This window comes from Cibotium barometz, chromosome 30 (assembly GCF_041138505.1).
Source record: "Cibotium barometz isolate CiBa-2024 chromosome 30, ASM4113850v1, whole genome shotgun sequence".
Taxonomy (NCBI): domain Eukaryota; kingdom Viridiplantae; phylum Streptophyta; class Polypodiopsida; order Cyatheales; family Cibotiaceae; genus Cibotium; species Cibotium barometz.
In genome coordinates, this window is record NC_141075.1 from 34,413,486 (window position 1) to 34,434,029 (window position 20,544).

The 20,544-nt window shown below is 47.0% G+C and overlaps 1 protein-coding gene across 2 annotated transcripts in view; it reads left to right on the plus strand.

Annotated features, from left to right (window-relative positions):
* Positions 1–1,582: 1,582 nt before the first annotated feature.
* The window catches only part of CRY3 (cryptochrome 3), a 59,751-nt gene continuing 40,789 nt past the window's right edge, over positions 1,583–20,544 (plus strand). Inside the window, exons 1-2 of one of the 2 annotated variants that reach the window (XM_086824153.1) lie at positions 1,583–1,910; positions 1,978–2,268. In XM_086824153.1, the coding sequence (XP_086680279.1) occupies positions 1,814–1,910; positions 1,978–2,268 (388 nt within the window). In that variant the 5' untranslated portion in view covers positions 1,583–1,813. The remainder of the gene's footprint in view (positions 1,911–1,977; positions 2,269–20,544) is intronic. The other variant, XM_086824154.1, reaches the window with a different exon arrangement.

The window sequence follows — 20,544 nt, forward strand, 5'->3', positions numbered from 1 at the left end:
TGTCCATCTTAGGTAGAAATATGGACCAGAATGTTTAGAGAGGTGGTTGAAGATTCTCCTCTTTCTCAGAAGGCTATGTGGATGGGACTCAGCTAGAGAAACAAGCTGTTTTCTTTTGCCCCCCTTAAGATCACAAACTCCTCATTCTGTAGCTCTTTATGTGGCAAGTGGAAGGAAACGCTGACCCTGTCACATTGGGATGGTTGTTCAAGAGCCATAGGCAACTCTTTCTTTAATCTTGGGATTTGGTGGTCCCACAATTGCAACCCTCCTTTGGCATTGTAAAATATTAATATGGCCAAGAAATTGAATAATAAAGGATTGAGAAGACTTGCAGATTGTTGGGACTAGTCTCAGGTAGGTTGGAAAGAGCTTGATCAGCTAAACTTAGAGTTTGGGTTACAGTCCAGAGAATGACTTTTGGTTAATCGGATGTTGGGGGAAATCCAGAAAGTTTGGGTCTCTACTGCATTTGATGATTCCTGCTGGCTTAAAGATTGGATGTGGTTCAATGGGGTTAAGCTGGACAAAGGATTAGCTAAAGCCTTGTATTTAGAATTGAGGAAAACTAATTTAAATACAGAATATTGCAGTAAAGCTTGGAAAGTAAAATGGAGAGCTGGAACTTGGAGAATGAGATGGAAACTCACCTGGGAGTCTAACACGCCTTTGAAATTTCAGGTATTCTTATGGAGTGTGCGCTTGTTAGGACTATCAGTTGGATCCAAACTCCTTGAAAGGAACTTTACTTTAGGCTACTGGCCCAAGGTGTAGATCAGCCTTGGAAGATGGGAAGCAGACATTCTAGGAGTGTAGCCAGGTGCTTGGGAGTTTAGGGGTTATGGGGAGATTGGGTCTTGGGAAGGGGGGTGGAATTAGAAGAGGTTACTAACTTGTTGTTTAGTATTATCAGATATGGCTGCTGTTAATGGGAGATATGGATATCTAGGAATAGCTTAGTGTTCCAAAGGGGGGGGACTGGTTTGAATGTCACTCAAACAATGTACGAATGTGTTCATTTGTGCAGATTTGTATACTATATTAACAATCTGAATGATGCTAACACACTTCAGGCAATACAATCCCTTCATGATGGGATCATATGATATGTAGTGCAGTAGACTTTGGTACATACTAGGAATCCCTAACATATGTTTGTATGCAGGTTTGTCTAATTGAAGAAGTGAAGATCAAGCTCCCCATGTTTAGACCCAAGACCAAAAGAAACACCCTGTATATACATTTGTGGCATTTGTGAAAAATATCTTGGGAATTAGACCTTTGATTAAGGTTTGGACAAGCAAGTATGTATTGGCAAGGCTCCCGCCTAAAGGTTTCACCCACTGAGCCCATGATGATAGCTTGTATGCAATTGGGTTACCATGTGTCCTGGAGTCAATTTTCATTTGTTTGGGAGGATGAAAGATGGGATTTGCCATGCAAATTTCTGAATTATAATAAGTATGATTTGGAGTAGACTTGGGATACAAGTGCTTTAGTAAGTCAATCCACTACTATAAATATGGCTTTCAGTTTTAATATTATAAATATTTTAAAAAAAAAAATACTAGCAAGAACAAACATAAAAGTTTTAGGTGTAGCCTAGCCTAATTAAGTCTGAGAAAGTTCATGGCTATTGGAAGGCCACGTATATTTTCTTTAAACGACCACAAGCACACCACCTCACCTCAGGAGAAACAGCTTGCGGAGCGCGCCACAGAGAAGCGTGAGTGAGGTTCTTTGCAACGTTAGTAAGAGTGCGCGGTCTGATATCATCTCAGCATGCTGCACTGTGGTTTGCCAACCGAATGAAATGTTCAACGTGTTTGCCCCTTCCATCCCGCCACTGCCCATCTCTCTCAAACCTGCAAGGCGCTCTCTCTTCAAACAAGCACGCTATCCCTTTCGCTGTAAGTACAATCGCTACGCTCTAGCCATCAGGGTATAAATAGCTTAATTTGGCCGTTTGGGTTGTAGTTTTTCTTGCAGATCAACTCTTGCAGGTCCATTGTAAGCTCAGCTCGGCTAGTGGCATGGGAGACAAAGCAGACATCGCTGTTGAGGAATCCTTCAAGCGTTACACTTCCAACAGGCTCATCAGGAAAGGCAAGGGGTTTGCCATTGTCTGGTTCAGAAACGATCTGCGACTGCTGGATAACGAGGCTCTCTGCAGAGCTTGGGTTGCTTCCGAGGCCCTTCTTCCAGTTTTCTGTGTTGACCCCAGACAGTTTGGCACCACACACTACTTTGGGTTTCCAAAAACAGGGGGTAAGAGACCTACATCAAGCCCATGTTTGTTTTACTAGGTTTTTATCTCATCTTCTGTATTTTTTTTCTGAAAGGGTTGTAGACATAAACTTATGTGAAAATGCCGATGAGGGTTGGCATGGTTTGCCTGCATTTTCTGAGGGTAGGGTTCATGATCTCTTTTGGGTGGTTAGTAGATGCACTTTAGAGTGAGTTCCTAACTTGCAAATTATGCCATCCCGTGGCAGAGTGGACACTTCTATATCAGAGCTTGGCAGATTTGGAGGTCTAGATGCATAGGGGCCATGGTGGCACGAATCTATTATATTGTCCATGTACAGATATTATACATACTCTTATGGCCATTTGGGCTAGTGCACTGGGATCCTTGAGATCTGCACAAGCTAGGGGGACTCCTGTTAAGAGGGAGTGGGGGTTTTCTTCTCATCTACTCCTTGTGGATTTTCATGGCATCGCTGTATCCCAGATTGGCTGTGCACATTCTGCATTTTGGGATGATGTCTTTTCCAGCAGACGGCCATGATTTTGTATAGATATTTGTCTTAATTTAAGTCTCATTTTCTGCAAAAACAAAAACTGTACGATATCACCTCAGTGTACAGTGCGTTGTTTGATGTAGGTCTACTTAGACTCTACTGTATTTGATCTACAATGGTTGTCAGAAATTTGCCTCACAAGTATGTAGACATTTGGGAGAACCCAAACACTCACGCACATTTAAATGAACATGTAGAATAGACTATTTTTCCAAGCAAGCAATGTGGCACTGCGATACATCAACTAGTGTTCATTGCTGCTGAGGCTGCTGCAAAGCATCCTGCATGAGCTGAGGCCTTTGAAGTTTGTGCTTTCGGTGTGAGGTCCTCTGATTTCGGCTAGGTATCACTATCATGTCTCTCCACTTCATTCGAAAGAATGACACAGCCCCACTGCAGAGTTTGCCTCTTTTGCGAGGAGGGTAATAGCAACCATCACCTCCCTACAGTCTTCCTTTTCTCTAGATTTGACCATAGGGGCACGGATGCCCAATTAGCTAAGCTGGATTACTTCTACCTCGACTGCAGGGGGAGGGTAATAGCAACGATCACTAATGATGTGATGGTGTATGCCGTTTCCATGGCCCAGATGGAGTGGTGGACGTTTGAGGTGTTGCTTGAGGTTTCTACCGGCCACTCCTCATGGTCGATCCCAAAGGGACAGGGCTTGACAATGAGTCTAGTAGCACACCAAGCTCCCGTTCCCTTGTCCCTGAGCTCTTTTTTAGAGTCCCAGTTCTTAGATGACGAGCTGGAGAAAGCTAACTCGATCCTTTCTGGTAAGAAGTGCCTGGCTGAGGATAAATTCCCAGTCTCTTTCCTCTAGCAGCATTGGGAGCTTGTAAACTTCAAGATGGCTTTCAATGAGCTCATAGGCATTGGTATCCTGCAAGAGTGCCTCTCATCCACTTGCTGATCCCCAAGGAGGAGGGAGACTCCCTGGAGATTTGGTAGTTGCACCCCATCACCCTGCTTGGCACTGCGTACAAAATTCATTATTTGATGCTTCCAGCCGTTTCCCCTCGACATGATGCATGATACTCATTGAGGCTTCATCTGGGATAACAGTACCTTGGATAATATTTTCACCTTTTTACGAGCGACATAATTTTCAAGAAGGAATGATGGTTTTCTTGATGACTTTGAGAAGGCTTATGATTGTGTAGACCGGGTTTTTGTGGAGGTAACTATGGTACGCATATTCATTTCTAGGTGAGGGGAGTGTTGGCTCTGAACTAGAGTGCCCCTTGGGATCCACTGGAAATCCTCAACTGGTCGCCAAGTCGGGGTGGGTGCTGAGCCCATCCAAAACCACACGATTTGTGCCAGTTGATGTGTGCTCCTGATGCGCGGCAGAAAACCTTGATCGCCTCTGCAAATCTTTGTAGATTCCCCACATCTCCTGCAAGGAAAGCTACCGTGTCGTTTGCAAACTTTGAGTCCAGCAGCTCCTCCTGCGTGCGGAGGGGAAGACGCAATCCCTGAAGCCCGGTCTCGTGGGCCTCCGGAGAGAAAACTACTCATGGTCTTAGCAATGAATAGGAAGAGGTAAGGTGCCAAAGGACAACCTTGTCTAACTGAGCAAGAGAGGGGGAATTTGTCGCCACGGGCTCCTTGAATGAGAACCTGGCTGTGTGAGGCTGAGTAAAGTCCCGAGACTCCATGAATCCACTCCATGGGGAATCCCATCCGGCTCACAGTGCCCTCTAGAAAGCTCTAATCCTCCCTATCATAAGCTTTCTCAAAGTCTAGGAGTAGCACAATGACGTCCTGTTGCTGGATGCCGAAGCTGTCGCCTCCCAGAAAGTGAAGATGTTGTCCAGAGTGCTCCGATCTTGAACAAAGTGTGAGTGTCGAGGATCAAGTTTGAGAGAAAAGGCTGAAGTCTCCTGTTGATGGCCTTGGCAAGATCTTATAGGCTGTCCCTAGAAGAGTGATGGGTCTCCACTGCCGAAACTCCTATCTGTCACCACCCTCCTTGGGAATCAAGTGAATCAAGTCCTTTGAGAGCCTCTCTAGCATGGCACCTGTGATCATAATCTCATTGAAGGTAGCTTGAAGGCCACCTTCCATGAGGTCCCAATGGCGAAGAAAGGAGGAGACAGGAAGCCCGTCCGCCCCTGGGCGTTTGGCCCATGGAAGTGCCGTCAATGCCTCTGCCAACTCCTCAGTAGTAAATGGTGTCAATCGGCTGAGTATCCACCAATCCAACGGCTCTGCCGTAGTGGTTGCGTACTTTAGGTATGGTGCGGTACGGTATGGTATGCGTACGAGTACGTAAAGTACGCTTCGGGATAAGTACGTTCACTTTTTTAAATAATGTATATATAATAAAAATATATATTATAAGCCCTGGTGAATTTAGAGATGGAAGGACGACTCTGCTGAGTGGAAGAAGTGAGTGAAGTGGTCGTGAGAACTCGAGATTGAGCTCGAGTGACTCATCCATCAATGCTCTCGAGCTCTCTGTGAAGCTGTTTGTACATCTCCTCCTGCTACAGACTGAGCTTGAGTGACTCGTCTATCAATGCCCTCGGGCTATTTGTGAAGCTGTCTGTATATCTCCTCGTGCTCTTCACGTACTATGTCACTCTCCTTGGCATGTTGTTTGTGACACTCCAGCTCCTCAACATCAACCTACATACCATGTATTCACTAGTAGTTATTAGTGATCAGTCACTTCAATTTTTTTAAAGTACGGGTACGGAAAGCATGGTACCGATACGGTATGTATTGAAAGTACTGAATGGATGAGTACGAGTATGGAATGCAACTATGGGCTCTGCAGAAGACTCTTCGGGTTTACTTATGCCAATCCAGGATAGCTGAAGGACTGCACATATGCTGGCTGAGAAAGGAAGAGGAGCTTCAATGATAGTGTGGAGAGAGTAGAATGCTGTTTGCTGATTTGTTGACTGAGAACTGCTTGGGGTTTGCTGATTTGTGGAATGAATTATGCCGGGATTCAGCGCTTGCTTTTATATGGTTTATTGGTGCTGGTCGGTTCATACCAGATGCTGTCGGCCAGCAGAACTTGGACAAAATATGATATAATCAACATTAAATGCTGCGCTTTTGACCTTTGATGCCCCTGAGGCCCGGCAGACTGATAGCATACTGCCAGACCTGATGCTGAAGAGTTTAATGCTGGCCGACTGATGCTTCTATGCATCTAGTGCTGGCCGACTGCCTATATAAGATTACTTCTTTCTCTTATGCTTTTAGGGCTTTACAGGTTGCCGACTGGCTGCCTATGGCCCCTATGGCCTGTTTAGTGCCCTCATGGGCTGGCCATACTATGGGATGGCCTCTGGCTGTAATATGCGGAAGCTTCGGAGAAGGATCGGTACTTCAAAACTCAGAAAACAGCACTCTTTTCGCGACGGAATTAACGCACAAACTGAAAGACGATGTGCAGAAAATAGAGAGAGAAGGGGGAGATGGAGAAGGACACAGTATTGGGTCCCAATTACCCTCTGTAGGGCCCCCACCACGGATGGTGTATTTGCTTTATTAGAATGATGTAAATCTGAAACAAATACAAAGTACTTGACCTTTTCTTGGCTGGAAAACCTGCCCTTGACCTTCAGTCCTTCACCCCTTTGCTTTAGCAATGTTCTTGGCTGTCCTGGCCCTTGGTTGCTTGGAGCACTTGGTGAATTATGAGATGACTACAATGAATTATGGGCTGGGCTTTTATACTTCTCATATCATCCAGTCGGCTGGCTTCAGGGAGCTCCACGACTGAATTTTATTAATAAAGTGCTTGCACACTTATAATTAATGCTTTCACACTATGCCTACCTTCTGTCCAGCCTGCGCATGTGTTCATACTGCTGTCCAGCCTGCGCAGCCTTCTGGGGCAGCATCCAGGCTGCTGGGCACCATGCACAGGAACCAAGAAGAGTCCCCTGACTGCTGGACAGCCCTGCGCAAGGGTACTGTACTGCTGGGCAGTCTGTGTGGGCTGTCCCACACTTGGCTGACAGCCCTTCCAGCCCAAGCCAAGGCTGGTGGGCACAATGTTGGCCCTCCTGGCCCCTTGGGGGTGGTTCTACACCTCCCCCATGCCCACCCTACAAGTGCAAGTGCAAGATCTTCTAACTTGGGGTAGCCCTATGGGCTGGCCCCATCTCTACATGCAAACCTACATGCCTACAGAGGCCTGGCATCCAGTTGCAAACCAGATACACAGAACATCTGACATCATTCCAGAGGGAGACTCACAGCGCGGACTGGCACTGCTTCATGTGCAGGACATTGCACACCTGACCTCGGACGACTGAGATGGATCCCTGGCTGACTCGTCCCGGACTGGGCTCACATGGGACCAGTTCACCATCCCAGGTCCTGCACCTTCTGTACAGAAATGTCTACGTGGCATCCAAGTGCGGGATGCACGTGACGTCCCCTTCTGCTTAACTTGACGGAAGCTGCATAGCCTCCAAATAATCCGTCAATAATGCCGGATAGTCTTGGAAAAATTCTTTGTCGAGCCATACCGCTTCATGAGTTCCTCGGTCTTGAAACTTCGTGAGGAACTGTCGTAGTCTTCGGCCTGAGCCATGCTTGAAACGGTGCAGAAGGATCTGTTCTGGAACCATTACTTCTGCTTCATCAATGATGTCTGGTTCCGCTTCGTCTTTGACCTTTGAAGGGGGTGGACCTGCATATGGCTTTAACCAACTGACATGAAATACATCTTTCTTTGTCCAACTCGGAGGTAGCTTTAACTGCATAGACACCTCATTAATCTTTTTCCGGATGGGAAATGGTCCGAAGCTCCTGAAAGACAACTTTGGGCATCGCTTCCCCACCTGCTTCAATCTTTGCTTCATAATCCGAAGATATACCCAATCTCCTTCCGAAAACTTCATATCCCTTGTTCTTTATTGGCCTGTCGAGTGTAGGCCTCTTGCGCTTTAGCCAATCTGTCTTTAACGGACTCTAGGATCTCCTGGTAAGACTCCGTCACTCTGTTCGCCTCTTGTACTGAAGACGAAGTCCTGGTTAACAACAACTGGAAAGGCCTTCCAAACGCTGCCTCATATGGAGTCCTGCCAATAGCTGAAGAAAAACAGTCATTCAAAACAGCCTGAACTAAAGGCAAAAACGATTCCCACTTACCTTGCTGATCGTGGACATAACACTTCAGCACATCAAAGGCCAACTGGTTGTATATCTCTGTCTGGCCATCTGTCTGTGGGTGGAATGCACTTGAAAGATTCAACTTAGTACCAAAATTATCAAACAATGCCCTCCAAAAATGACTGGTAAACTTGGCATCTCGGTCTGACACTATGGTCCTAGGAATCCCACCAATCGGGTACCAATGCCGAATGAATAGCTGGGCAACATCCTCGGCGGTCACATTGGCCCTGCAAGGAATAAGCATAACAAATTTGTTGAACCTGTCAACAATAGTCAAACACTGTGTATTACGCTTACTCAGACTGGGAGGCAGATTTGTGACAAAGTCCATCGAAATGTCCTGGAAAGGACCCTCAGGAATTGGCAAAGGCTGTAACAACCCTATCTTCTTTCCACGAGGAGCTTTCACCTTTTGACAAATGTCATAGTGTTGTACATATGTAAACACATCACGCCTCATCTTTGGCCAATAGTATTGCCGTTCTAATTTCTCCAGAGTCGAATTCATGCCCCTATGACCACCTGTAATGGCGTCATGGGCATCATGGAGAAGAGCTGTCCGGAATGATTTCATGACACATAGTCGGCCTTTGTAGAAAAGCCAACCATCGCGTATCAAAAAATGGCATGGTCCTCTGACATCCAATGCCTGTTCCCACTGTGTACCGAATTCCTCAGAATCCGCGTACGTGTGCTTCATGTCTTCTAGTCCTGTACCAACAAGGTCAAGTCTAGTGGTCTGAATCGCAGATACTTGTCCCTTCCTGCTCAAAGCATCGGCCACTGGATTGGCCTTTCCTGGAAGGTACTCAATCATGCCACCAAACTGTTGGAATATCTGACTCCAGCGGTGTTGTCGATCACTCCACTGTGCACTTGGCATCGTCTGAATCCAGCGCAATGCCTGATGGTCAGTGCGAACCTCGAAGTCACGGCCATACAGGAAATGTTTCCAATGTTTCAAGGCCTGTATAACTGCTAGGAGTTCACGATCATAGACTGAGTAGTTCTTTTCGGCGGGCAGTAACTTACGAGACATGTAAGCTACTGGATGACCATTCTGTTGCAATACACCTCCAATTGCGATGTTACTCGCATCGGTGATCACCTGAAATGGTTCGTCCCACGAGGCAAGGGCTAAACAAGGCGCTTCTGATAAAGCCACCTTGAGGTTCTGGAATGCCTCCAACGCTCGTGGAGTCATTCGAATCTTTTGCCTCCTTGTTTTCACTCCCTTTAGCAGATCGGTGAGGTCTGCCGAGAGATCAGAAAACTTGTCAATGTGGGTGGAATATGCCTGGCATATACCCACAAATGATCTAATGTCATAAGCAGTCTGAGGTACTTCCCAGTTAACAATCTCGGCCACTTTAGCCGGATCAAGTCGAATGCCTTCGGCACTGATTATATATCCCAAGTAATGTACCTGGAACAGATAAAATTCTGACTTCTTTTCATTGATATAGAGCTCGTTGCTTTCCAGCAACTTAAGGACTTTCTCCACATCAATGTCATGCTGCTCAACTGTAGCTGAAAATATGAGTATGTCGTCCAGAAATATGAACACATACACTCCGATCAACTCCCGGAAAATACGCATCATCATGCGGTTAAATGTAGCTGGGGCGTTCGTCAAACCAAATGGCATGACCACAAATTCATAGTGGGCCCGTTCTGTACGGAAAGCTGTCTTGGGGATGTCCCCCTCAACAATCCGAACCTGGTGGTACCCACTCTTTAAATCCAATTTAGAGAACACCTTAGCTCCATTCAGCCTCTCGAGAATATAGTCAATTCGAGGCATCTGGAATCTGCTCTTGATAGTCAGCTTGTTGAGTGCACGATAATCGACACACAACCGAGAAGACCCATCTTTCTTCTTGACAAATAAGATCGGTGCTGCAAATGGCGACACGCTGGGGCGGATGAAGCCAGCTTGCAACAATTCTTGGAGTTGGCGGTCCAACTCCGATTCCATTGCCGTAGAAAGGCGATACGGAAACTTGCTCGGGGGTTCCGAGCCTGGGCGGAGGTCAATCTTGTGATCCTCTGGTCTGGACGGGGGAAGCTGGGGAGGGAGACTGTCCCGAAGGAAAATCTTCTGGAACTTTTCATGGAGAACCGAGTACTTCTCGGAAGCACTGGCCACCGTCTGGGCTGTCTGGATGTAAATCATCGCACACTGTGCGCCTTTCCTGACTGCTCGCTTAGCCTGCAAGTGGCTTATGAGCGGAAAGTTTGGAATGCCTGGCTCACATTTAATGGTCACTGGGGTGTTTGACACATTCCGATCAATCTGGAACGTGTGCTTGTCCCACTTGACATCAGGAAGAAACTTGTGAAACCACTGGATACCCAAAATTATGTCTGCTCCTACAAGAGGGGCAACCATAAAGTCACGCACAAACTCTATGCCCTGAATCACTAATTTAGCACCCAGAGCTTCATACTTGACGCTCGTTGTCATACCTGTGCTAAAACCCTCAACTTGTTTGTCCACCGGAGTTAGCTCGAAACGGGCACGCCTAGCGGCCTCTTCCGTGATCACATCCTCCGTGCTGCCACTGTCAAACAAGACAACGACTCTCTGGCCACCTATGTAGCCAAAGGACTTGAGCAATTCGTTGCACTCATACTCCTGGTCATGGGCGCCCTTCTGCTTATCTTCGAGCTCCCGGCTAATAATTGCTCCACCTGAAGCACCGGGGGTGGAAGAACTAGGGGTAGCCGCTGGGGTCTGTGTGGGAGCTGTGCTCACCACGGAAGCTGTGGAGGCGACGGCGGCCTTTGGAGGCTTCTTCGGACAATCCTGAGAAGTATGTCCTTTTGTGTGACAAAAGTAACATCTACCCTCCTTCCTGTACTGAGCAAGCTCCTCAGCACTCAACTTGCCACCTGTCTTGCCTGCCTCCGCTTTCTGGTCTGGAGTAAGCTTAGACGCATTGTTCGAGTTCTTGGAGCCAGAGGCTCCCGGGCTCTGTCCTGGGGAAGACCCCGTCTGGTTCTGGCTTTTGCCTCCCAAGGTGTTAGCCTTGGGAGAAGCCGGCTGGGAAGTCTTGGGCTTGCCACCATTGTGTTTCATTTCTGCACTCTGCGCAAGTGAGAGTGCGTCCTCAAAGGTAGCTGGTCTAAACATACGCACCTCCCATTGGATTTGCGTGTCCAGGCCATACAAAAACTGCCCTTTCTTGTGAAGGGAGAAACTCAATTAGGGTTTAGAGTTCATTCATGGGAGACATACACAGAGAAGAACAAGGGAGAGAGAGAGAGAGAGTTGTGGGGATAAGTCAACTCATGAGGCATGAGTGTGTGACTCCCCTATCACACATGTATATTGCACTAGTACACATAGTGCACTTAGTACATTAAAAGTACTAAGTGTACTATGTACTATAACTTATGGGCTTGTACACACTATAAGGGTGGGCATAACGCCTTTACCCCAACAACCTCCCACTTAAAGGCAAAGTGCCCTTAAGTAAAGGAAAAGAAAAAATCAGCATGTACATGATAATATACAAGGCCATATCAAGGCTGAAACTGGCCTCATCCAATGCCCATCAAGTGTCTGCAATGAGCAAACCGCTCCGAAGGCAAACTCTTTGTCAACAGATCAGCCGGGTTGTCATCCGTGTGAATCTTAACAAGCTGAATTTGCTTGTTCTCTATCACCTCTCTGATGAAGTGATACTTCACATCCACATGCTTCGTCTTTGCATGAAAAACAGGGTTCTTTGCCAACTGGATGGCACTCTGACTGTCACAATGCAACAATGGAATATCCCCTGTATAGCCCAAATCAACCACTAACCGAGATAGCCATAATGCCTCCTTGCAAGCCTCTGTGGCTGCAATATACTCGGCCTCTGTAGTAGATAAGGCTGTGCACTTCTGCATCCTGGATATCCATGACACAGCACCTCCTGTGAATGTAAATACATAACCGGTAGTAGACTTCCGGTTATCTGGATGACCGGCATAATCAGAATCCGTGTAACCATGCACTAATGCATCCTGTTTGCCAAAGCAAATGCACAAATCCTGTGTGCCCTTCAGGTATCTCATGACACCTTTCACTGCTTCCCAATGCTTCTTGCCAGGGTTGGCCATGTATCTAGAAACCACTCCCACTGCAAATGCAATGTCCGGCCTAGTAGCAACCATGGCATACATGAGACTGCCACAAGCTGAAGCATACGGAATCTTGGCCATATCAGCCCTGTCACTATCCGACTGTGGGCTGTCCATAGCACTGAGTTTCACATATGGAGGCAAAGGAGTACTAGCTTTCTTCCCCCCGTCCATATTGAACCTCTGCAAGACTTTGCCAATGTATTCCTTCTGAGACAAATACAACACATGCTGATTTCTGTCCCGAAGTATCCGCATACCCAAGATGTGATTTGCATCACCCAAATCCTTCATATCAAAGGTTTGATGCAGCCTCTGCTTCAAGGCATCCATCTCTTTACGAGATTTCCCGGCAATCAACATATCATCAACATACAAAATGAGAATCAAGAGACTGCCATCCAAAGCTTTCTTGGTGTACAAGCAGTGATCTATGTCACTTCTCCTGAATTTCTGAGATTTCATGAATGTATCAAATTTATGATACCATTCTCTTGGTGCCTGTTTGAGCCCATAAAGACTCTTTTTCAGCTTGCATACAAGCTTCTCCTTTCCACTTACTGCATAACCCTCTGGCTGCTGCATATATATCTCCTCATGGAGATCACCGTGAAGAAAAGCAGTCTTCACATCCATCTGGATCAAGTCCAGATCATCATGCGTAACCAAAGCCAACACAGCTCTAAGTGTGGTCATTTTGACCACTGGAGAGAAGATCTCATCAAAGTCCACACCATATTCCTGCTTGAAGCCCTTAGCCACTAACCTGGCTTTGTATCTTGGCTTTGCATCTGGTGCAACTTTGAGCCTGTATACCCACTTGCAAGGCAAAACCTTCTTGCCTGCAGGCAAAGGCACCAACTTCCAAGTTCCATTTTTATGCAGAGAATCCATCTCTGACTTCATGGCACGCTCCCATAGAGCTTTGTCTGCCCTCTGTAAAGCCTCCTTATAACATGAGGGCTCCCCACAGTCAGTGAGCATCAAGTAGTCAACCCCTGGAACAAACCTGTCAGGGGCTCTGGAGGGTCTTGTGGACCTCTGTACCCAATGACCATCATTTGCAGGTTGCTGTCCAGCCTGCATATCACCCATTGGTGGCTCCTGTTCCATGCCATAAGACTGAAAAATCATGCCCGGTATCTCCTCTAACTGTGGTATATCCATAGGGATATCTTCTGCCATATCTGGCTGTCCATTTGGACCATTTTCAGCACCATTTAAGGGCTGGTTTTCCTGCTGTAATGGCTGATTTACAGCCCTTTGTTGTTGTCCATGATGTCCATCATCATCAAAGATGACTCTGCCAGGCTCCTGTTGCCTTGCAGGCTCCTTATACATGCATGTTTCATCAAAAATGACATCATTGCTGCGTATAATTTTTCTATTTATGGGATCCCAAAGTCTATACCCCATTTCACCTCTGTCACCATATCCTAGGAATATGCATTTGTGAGACTTAGGATCAAGTTTGGTGCGCATTTCCCTGCGTATGTGCACGTACGCAATGCAACCAAACACTCTCAAGTGCTTGTATGACGGAGGCTTCCCTGTCCATACTTCTTCTGGCACTTTCCCACCAAGCCTCATGTTAGGTGACCTGTTTATAAGATGAACGGCTGTCATAACAGCTTCAGCCCAAAAACCATGAGGTAATGCAGCATGTGACAACATAGAACGGACCTTCTCCTGTATGGTCCTGTTCATCCTCTCTGCTGTCCCGTTTTGTGGAGGATCATAAGGAGTAGAGAGCTCCCTCTTGATGCCTTTAGCATCACAAAAGTCCTGAAACTGTTTGGACGTATACTCTCCACCATTGTCGGAACGCAAAGCCTTCAGTGTTTTGCCAGTTTGATTCTCAACAAGAGCAACAAACTTCTGAAACACTGAGAATGTATCACTCTTCAAACGAAGAGGATAGACCCACACCTTGCGTGTGGCATCATCAATAAAAGACACAAAATATTTTGCCCCTCCCAAAGAAAGCTGAGGCATCTCACATACATCTGTATGCACAAGCTCTAACTGAGCATCTTTCTGTCCAAGAGCTTTCTTGTGGGGGCACTGTAGTTGCCTACCATATATACAATGCTCACAAAACTGAAAACTTGAAAACTTTAGAGAAGGCAAGTAACCCAAACGAGACAATTGCTCCATTCCCTTGACACTCATGTGTCCCAACCGGCTATGCCACATAGAAATTTCCGGCAGCTCGGTTGCATTTACATTAGCATGGTGACAAACACCTGCATGCATAAAGTAAAGAGTGTCCACCTTAGAGCCTCTGGCAACAACCAGTGAGCCCTTACTAATCTTCCACTTTCCACTACCAAATGTGGTAACATAATCAGCATCATCAAGCTGTCCAGTAGAAAGCAGGTTCTTCTTGATCTCAGGCACATGCCTGACATCATGGAGCATAAGCTGTGAGCCATCTGAAAATACAAGCCTCACATCACCTCTGCCAAGAATCTTGCATGCATGGTTATCACCCAAATAAACCACTCCTTCATTGCCAGCAGTATACCTGACAAACAAGTCTCTGCAACCTGTGACATGAAAGGAGGCACCTGAATCAATGATCCATGAGTGCATACCATGACCACCTGTAAGAAGTGAATGGGCATCAAGTGAAGAAGTAAATAGGACCTCATCCTCACTGCCACCTGCATGTGACAGATTGATTTCTTCAATCTTGACTCCACTTTTGCCCTTTGGCTTTACATCTTTGGCTTCATCCTTGTCTTTGTCTTTGCCTTTTCCCTTTTCTTTTTGATCATTTTTCCATTTGTAGCATTGCTTTTTAATGTGTCCCTTTTTGCCACAATAATGGCATTCCAAATCCTTTTTGGAGCGAGAATTGCTCCTTCCCCTTTCTTGGCTTTTCCCCCTTTGCTGGGATCTCCCACGTGCATTCATTGCATTGGACTTTCCAACAGAGTTGTTTTTCTTGTTCATCTCTTCTTGAAGAAGAGCACCCTCAACATCTGCATATGACAGCATAGCATGCGAATTGCTAGTGGCTGTCCTAAATGTGTCCCAACTCTCTGGCAAAGTGCATAACAAAAAAGTGGCTTTGAACTCATCGTCCATTGCCAACTTTTGATTGATAACCTGGCTGACAATACCATTAAACTCATTTAGATGGGCTGTCATAGAAGCCCCTTCCTTCATCTGAAGGCCTATGAGTTTCTTCAACCAATACACTTTGCTTGAGGCACTTTGTTGGGCATACAAGTCCTGCAATCTCTGCCACATTCCCCAAGCTGTCTTCTCTTCACGAATGCTGAAAAGTAATGAGTCTGACACAGACAACATGATAGTAGATCTTGCCAGCTCATCCATATCTTCCCACTCTTCAGCTGTAAGAGAAGCGGGTATCACACCCCTTTCTTTGATAGGCTTGTGCTGCTTTTTCTGGAGCAACACATTGTAGCACTGGGTTTGCCAAATATCATAATTATGCGAGCCTTCAAGCTTCTTGATGTGAAGCAATGAAGAGCTCTCACCTGTGGTTGCCATAGCAAAATGCAACCTGTCAATGCCTGACTCCCTGCAAATGTGCAAACACTGCACCCAAGATGTGCAAACACTGCACCCAAAGCACACAAAGTGCTCACAAATGTTCTCCCAAGCTTTATCTCCCACTGCGGAAGCAAGAATGCAACTTTTCTCCCACTTTTTGTGATGAAAACACCAAAATCTGGTTGCTGCAGATTTTGGACAGCACCTTAAATGTGCTCTTTTGCCCTTCCGAAGTACTGTACAACAGTACCAAGTGCTTACAATTGATGTACCAAACCTGTACCGGCAATTTCAGCAGCTGAATTTGAACCTTTTGATCACTCAAAACAGTGTACAGCCATGCCAAAACATGCACAAAGCTGTGCCAAATCTGTACCAGCAGGTACAATAGCAATAAATGCTCTCCTGGCTGTCCAAATGAGTGAAAATCAGACTTTTACAGTCCCGTACACTGCATACAACAGTCCCGAACAGAAATTGGGCAAAAGCCCCTTGACTGCAAGCTGATTTCTGAGGATTCAAGGCATAAATGTCTTGCCTGCTGCTTTGCCAAGCTCAACAAGCATACAAACTTGAAAAGCCCCTTGATTTGAGATCAATTTCTGATCATACATGGTACATTGACGCACATGAAGGCATCCAGAGTGTTCACGATGCTTCCCCCTGGCCACATATACATCCAATACATGAAAGCCCCTTGATTTACAGGCACATTGAGTGCTTGTAAGGCATCAGCACATTATCCACAGCATCAAATGCGATTGCCTGCATGCAAATCAACCAAATCGGCACAAAAGCCCCTTGATTTGCACTGCAATTTTGCCCAAATGTGCGATTTTTCACATCATACAGCATGTATGAGTGCTTAATTGCACAATTACATCAAAAGCCCCAAATTTCGACATCCAATTTCCTGCAAATTGAACCTGATTGTGACCAATTTCCTGCAAATTGATCCTGATTGTGACCAATGTCACCCAATTTTGCCAATTTTGCTCAAAAATTGAGCAATTCGACGCCTGTATTTGCTCAATTAATGATTGCACCTGCTCAATTGCAAATCCCAAAAAAAAATTGAGGAAAATACCTTGTAATTTTTTGATTTTTCTCTGATTTGCAGGAAAAGGAGGGTTTGCTGATGCTGCTGCAGAATTAGTGCAGATGAAGGACTCCTTTGCTCAGATGGCTGGCTAAAAAAAAATGAAGCTCCCTGACCCTTTAGGACACGTGGCTGAGCGTTGGCTGACTGCTGAGCGTGGCCTTACAGGAGGCGCCTGGCTGCAGCTGAGCAGCTGCGCTGGCTTCAGCTGGGCTGGCAGTTGTGTGGCGTTAGTGATTAACACCTTCGCCTATGTTTCGCCTAGCGCTATTGTTGACGCAGCCTCCGACCGGGAGCCAACCGACACGTCACCTTCGCTATGCTGCCTTCGCTCAACTTCCGCCTAGACTGTCCAGCGCTGACACGCCTGCGTGTGAAAAAGGGCAAAAATGGCTGCCCGACTCCTCCAGCTACGCTCGACTTGGTATTCGCTTCGCTTAGCGCTGGCGCCTTCTACACGCCTGAAGTCGACGCTTTGTGCTGCTGCCTTCGCATGCGTATTTTCATGCCATCGCTCCACGCTGCCTTGTGGTTATGCGCCAGTCAACCTGCTTCGGCTCCTGCTGCTGCACTACTGCCGGGATGCCTCCTTTGAACTGCGCTAGTGAGTAGCTGCAGCTTGCTTGTCCTCAGCAACACCTGAAGAGAATCCTACTTCTTTCTCCTCGAAGGAACTGAAGGCTCTGATACCAGTTGAAGGGAGAAACTCAATTAGGGTTTAGAGTTCATTCATGGGAGACATACACAGAGAAGAACAAGGGAGAGAGAGAGAGAGAGTTGTGGGGATAAGTCAACTCATGAGGCATGAGTGTGTGACTCCCCTATCACACATGTATATTGCACTAGTACACATAGTGCACTTAGTACATTAAAAGTACTAAGTGTACTATGTACTATAACTTATGGGCTTGTACACACTATAAGGGTGGGCATAACGCCTTTACCCCAACATCTTGTCCGTATCAGATTAGCCTAATTGCAGACACAAGGTCGAAATTCTATTGGCAAACTGAAGGACTGGTTGCGCGTTCTGACGCGCTCCCCTGAACTCGTCTTCGAGTCGCTCAAGGTAGTGGGGCGGTAGAAACCGCTGCTTAAGGTCACGGACGAACTCGTCCCACCCATAAGCTGCCATACCTGATCTGGTGTGGGCATGAGCCCACTGAGTCCACCAAGGAATGGCCTCACCTTCCAAGTACCAACTAGCCAAGATCACTTTGTCAGTATCTGTTTTCCTAACTGCGGCAAAGTAAGCTTCAAATTGATGTAACCATGAATACAGAGTAGTGGGATCGAGTTTACCATTATACTTACTGAAATTCATTTTCTCGGGAAAATGATTCGAGGGCGCCGTCGGTGTCAATCTGGCGTCCAAAGCTCTGAGGTAACGCTCGTGTTCCACTCGTCGCATGGCGTCGGCTTCTCGTTGTCGAATCTCCAATGCACGCATCTGCATCTCAAGCAAGGAGCTTGGCTGCGGCTGTGACCCCTCGAGAGGGTCCCTGTGAGACGAAGATCTGGTATCTGGGGTACGGAAGGAGAGGGAGGAGGAGATGGAAAACGCGACGTTGGAGAGCGAGAACGCTCCTTCAGAGCCAAAATCCGCGCCTTCTGCTCATCGAACTTGGTTGTCTGGTCTGCGATTGCTCGCATCATCTGCTGGAACATGTCTTGTACACTCAAGCCGGGTGCCCTCGCTGGGCTGCCTGGTGCACTCTGGTCCCATGGTTCTGGTTCTCTCTCGTCGCCGAAGTTCGCCATAGCGGGGAAATGCAGTTCCTTTCCGGAACGCAATCTGACCATCCACTATCTGTGTGGGAGACTTCCGGAGGCTTCTGGAGGCTAAAAAACCAACCGTCCTTCGAGGAACAGGAGTCACTCCGAAAGGGGTAGTCCACCGGCGTCTAAAAAACCAACCACACGAGCGAAAAAATTTTCTGGTTTTCTTTGCTGAATCTTTGTCCTTGAAGTGAGCTCTGATACCACTGTAATACGCGGAAGCTTCGGAGAAGGATCGGTACTTCAAAACTCAGAAAACAGCACTCTTTTCGCGACGGAATTAACGCACAAACTGAAAGACGATGTGCAGAAAATAGAGAGAGAAGGGGGAGATGGAGAAGGACACAGTATTGGGTCCCAATTACCCTCTGTAGGGCCCCCACCACGGATGGTGTATTTGCTTTATTAGAATGATGTAAATCTGAAACAAATACAAAGTACTTGACCTTTTCTTGGCTGGAAAACCTGCCCTTGACCTTCAGTCCTTCACCCCTTTGCTTTAGCAATGTTCTTGGCTGTCCTGGCCCTTGGTTGCTTGGAGCACTTGGTGAATTATGAGATGACTACAATGAATTATGGGCTGGGCTTTTATACTTCTCATATCATCCAGTCGGCTGGCTTCAGGGAGCTCCACGACTGAATTTTATTAATAAAGTGCTTGCACACTTATAATTAATGCTTTCACACTATGCCTACCTTCTGTCCAGCCTGCGCATGTGTTCATACTGCTGTCCAGCCTGCGCAGCCTTCTGGGGCAGCATCCAGGCTGCTGGGCACCATGCACAGGAACCAAGAAGAGTCCCCTGACTGCTGGACAGCCCTGCGCAAGGGTACTGTACTGCTGGGCAGTCTGTGGGGGCTGTCCCACACTTGGCTGACAGCCCTTCCAGCCCAAGCCAAGGCTGGTGGGCACAATGTGGGCCCTCCTGGCCCCTTGGGGGTGGTTCTACACCTCCCCCATGCCCACCCTACAAGTGCAAGTGCAAGATCTTCTAACTTGGGGTAGCCCTATGGGCTGGCCCCATCTCTACATGCAAACCTACATGCCTACAGAGGCCTGGCATCCAGTTGCAAACCAGATACACAGAACATCTGACATCATTCCAGAGGGAGACTCACAGCGCGGACTGGCACTGCTTCATGTGCAGGACATTGCACACCTGACCTCAGACGACTGAGATGGATCCCTGGCTGACTCGTCCCGGACTGGGCTCACATGGGACCAGTTCACCATCCCAGGTCCTGCACCTTCTGTACAGAAATGTCTACGTGGCATCCAAGTGCGGGATGCACGTGACACTGGATGGCCCATAGACCTATCTACCATGCAACTACATGCTTGCTAATGCGACTACATGCTATGGGTAGACTTCTACATGCTCTATCTGATGAATTCTCCAAGTGGGTTTAGAGGACTGACTCCAGATTGACCTCTATGGCTTGGAGATTGGCCTACGTAGCTTGTACTTGATTGTCCTTGGACTGATGGGGTCACGTCGTACAATAAATATTCCTGGAAAAAGGTATTACTACTGTACAAATGTTGCACTGATGATGATGCCAGTGTGTCACTGTTTACCCCAATGCATGGTGCACGTAACAACCAATGTTGAATGCGCAAGGGACCGATGTCTTCGGCTATGGCCATTTGCTTGCACAGTATCGACATACAAAGCTTGCTAAACCAGTCCACGATGGTCATGCACTATGTATTCCGAGAGGTTAATTCGGCGGGAAGGGGCCCAACAAAGTCCATATTGATGTCTTGGAAAGGGCCTTTGGGAAGTAGCTGTTAGAAGTCATCTCCTGTCTATACATACACCACGGCCTCTGTTGTGGGTGTGCGCGCCCTTATTAGGTGTTTTCTCATTTTTCCCCACTCTCCATATTTTTTCCTCATTTTTCCCTATTTTTTCTTGGCTTGGGTGGTTGCCCTGTGTTGGCAAGAGGACCCATTTGGCTGGCCGACTGTTCCTTCATGTCCCCGACCTCAGATATGTGCTGGCCGACTGGAGGTTTTGGCTGGTCGTGGAGTTTCAGGCCCTGTCGGCTGCC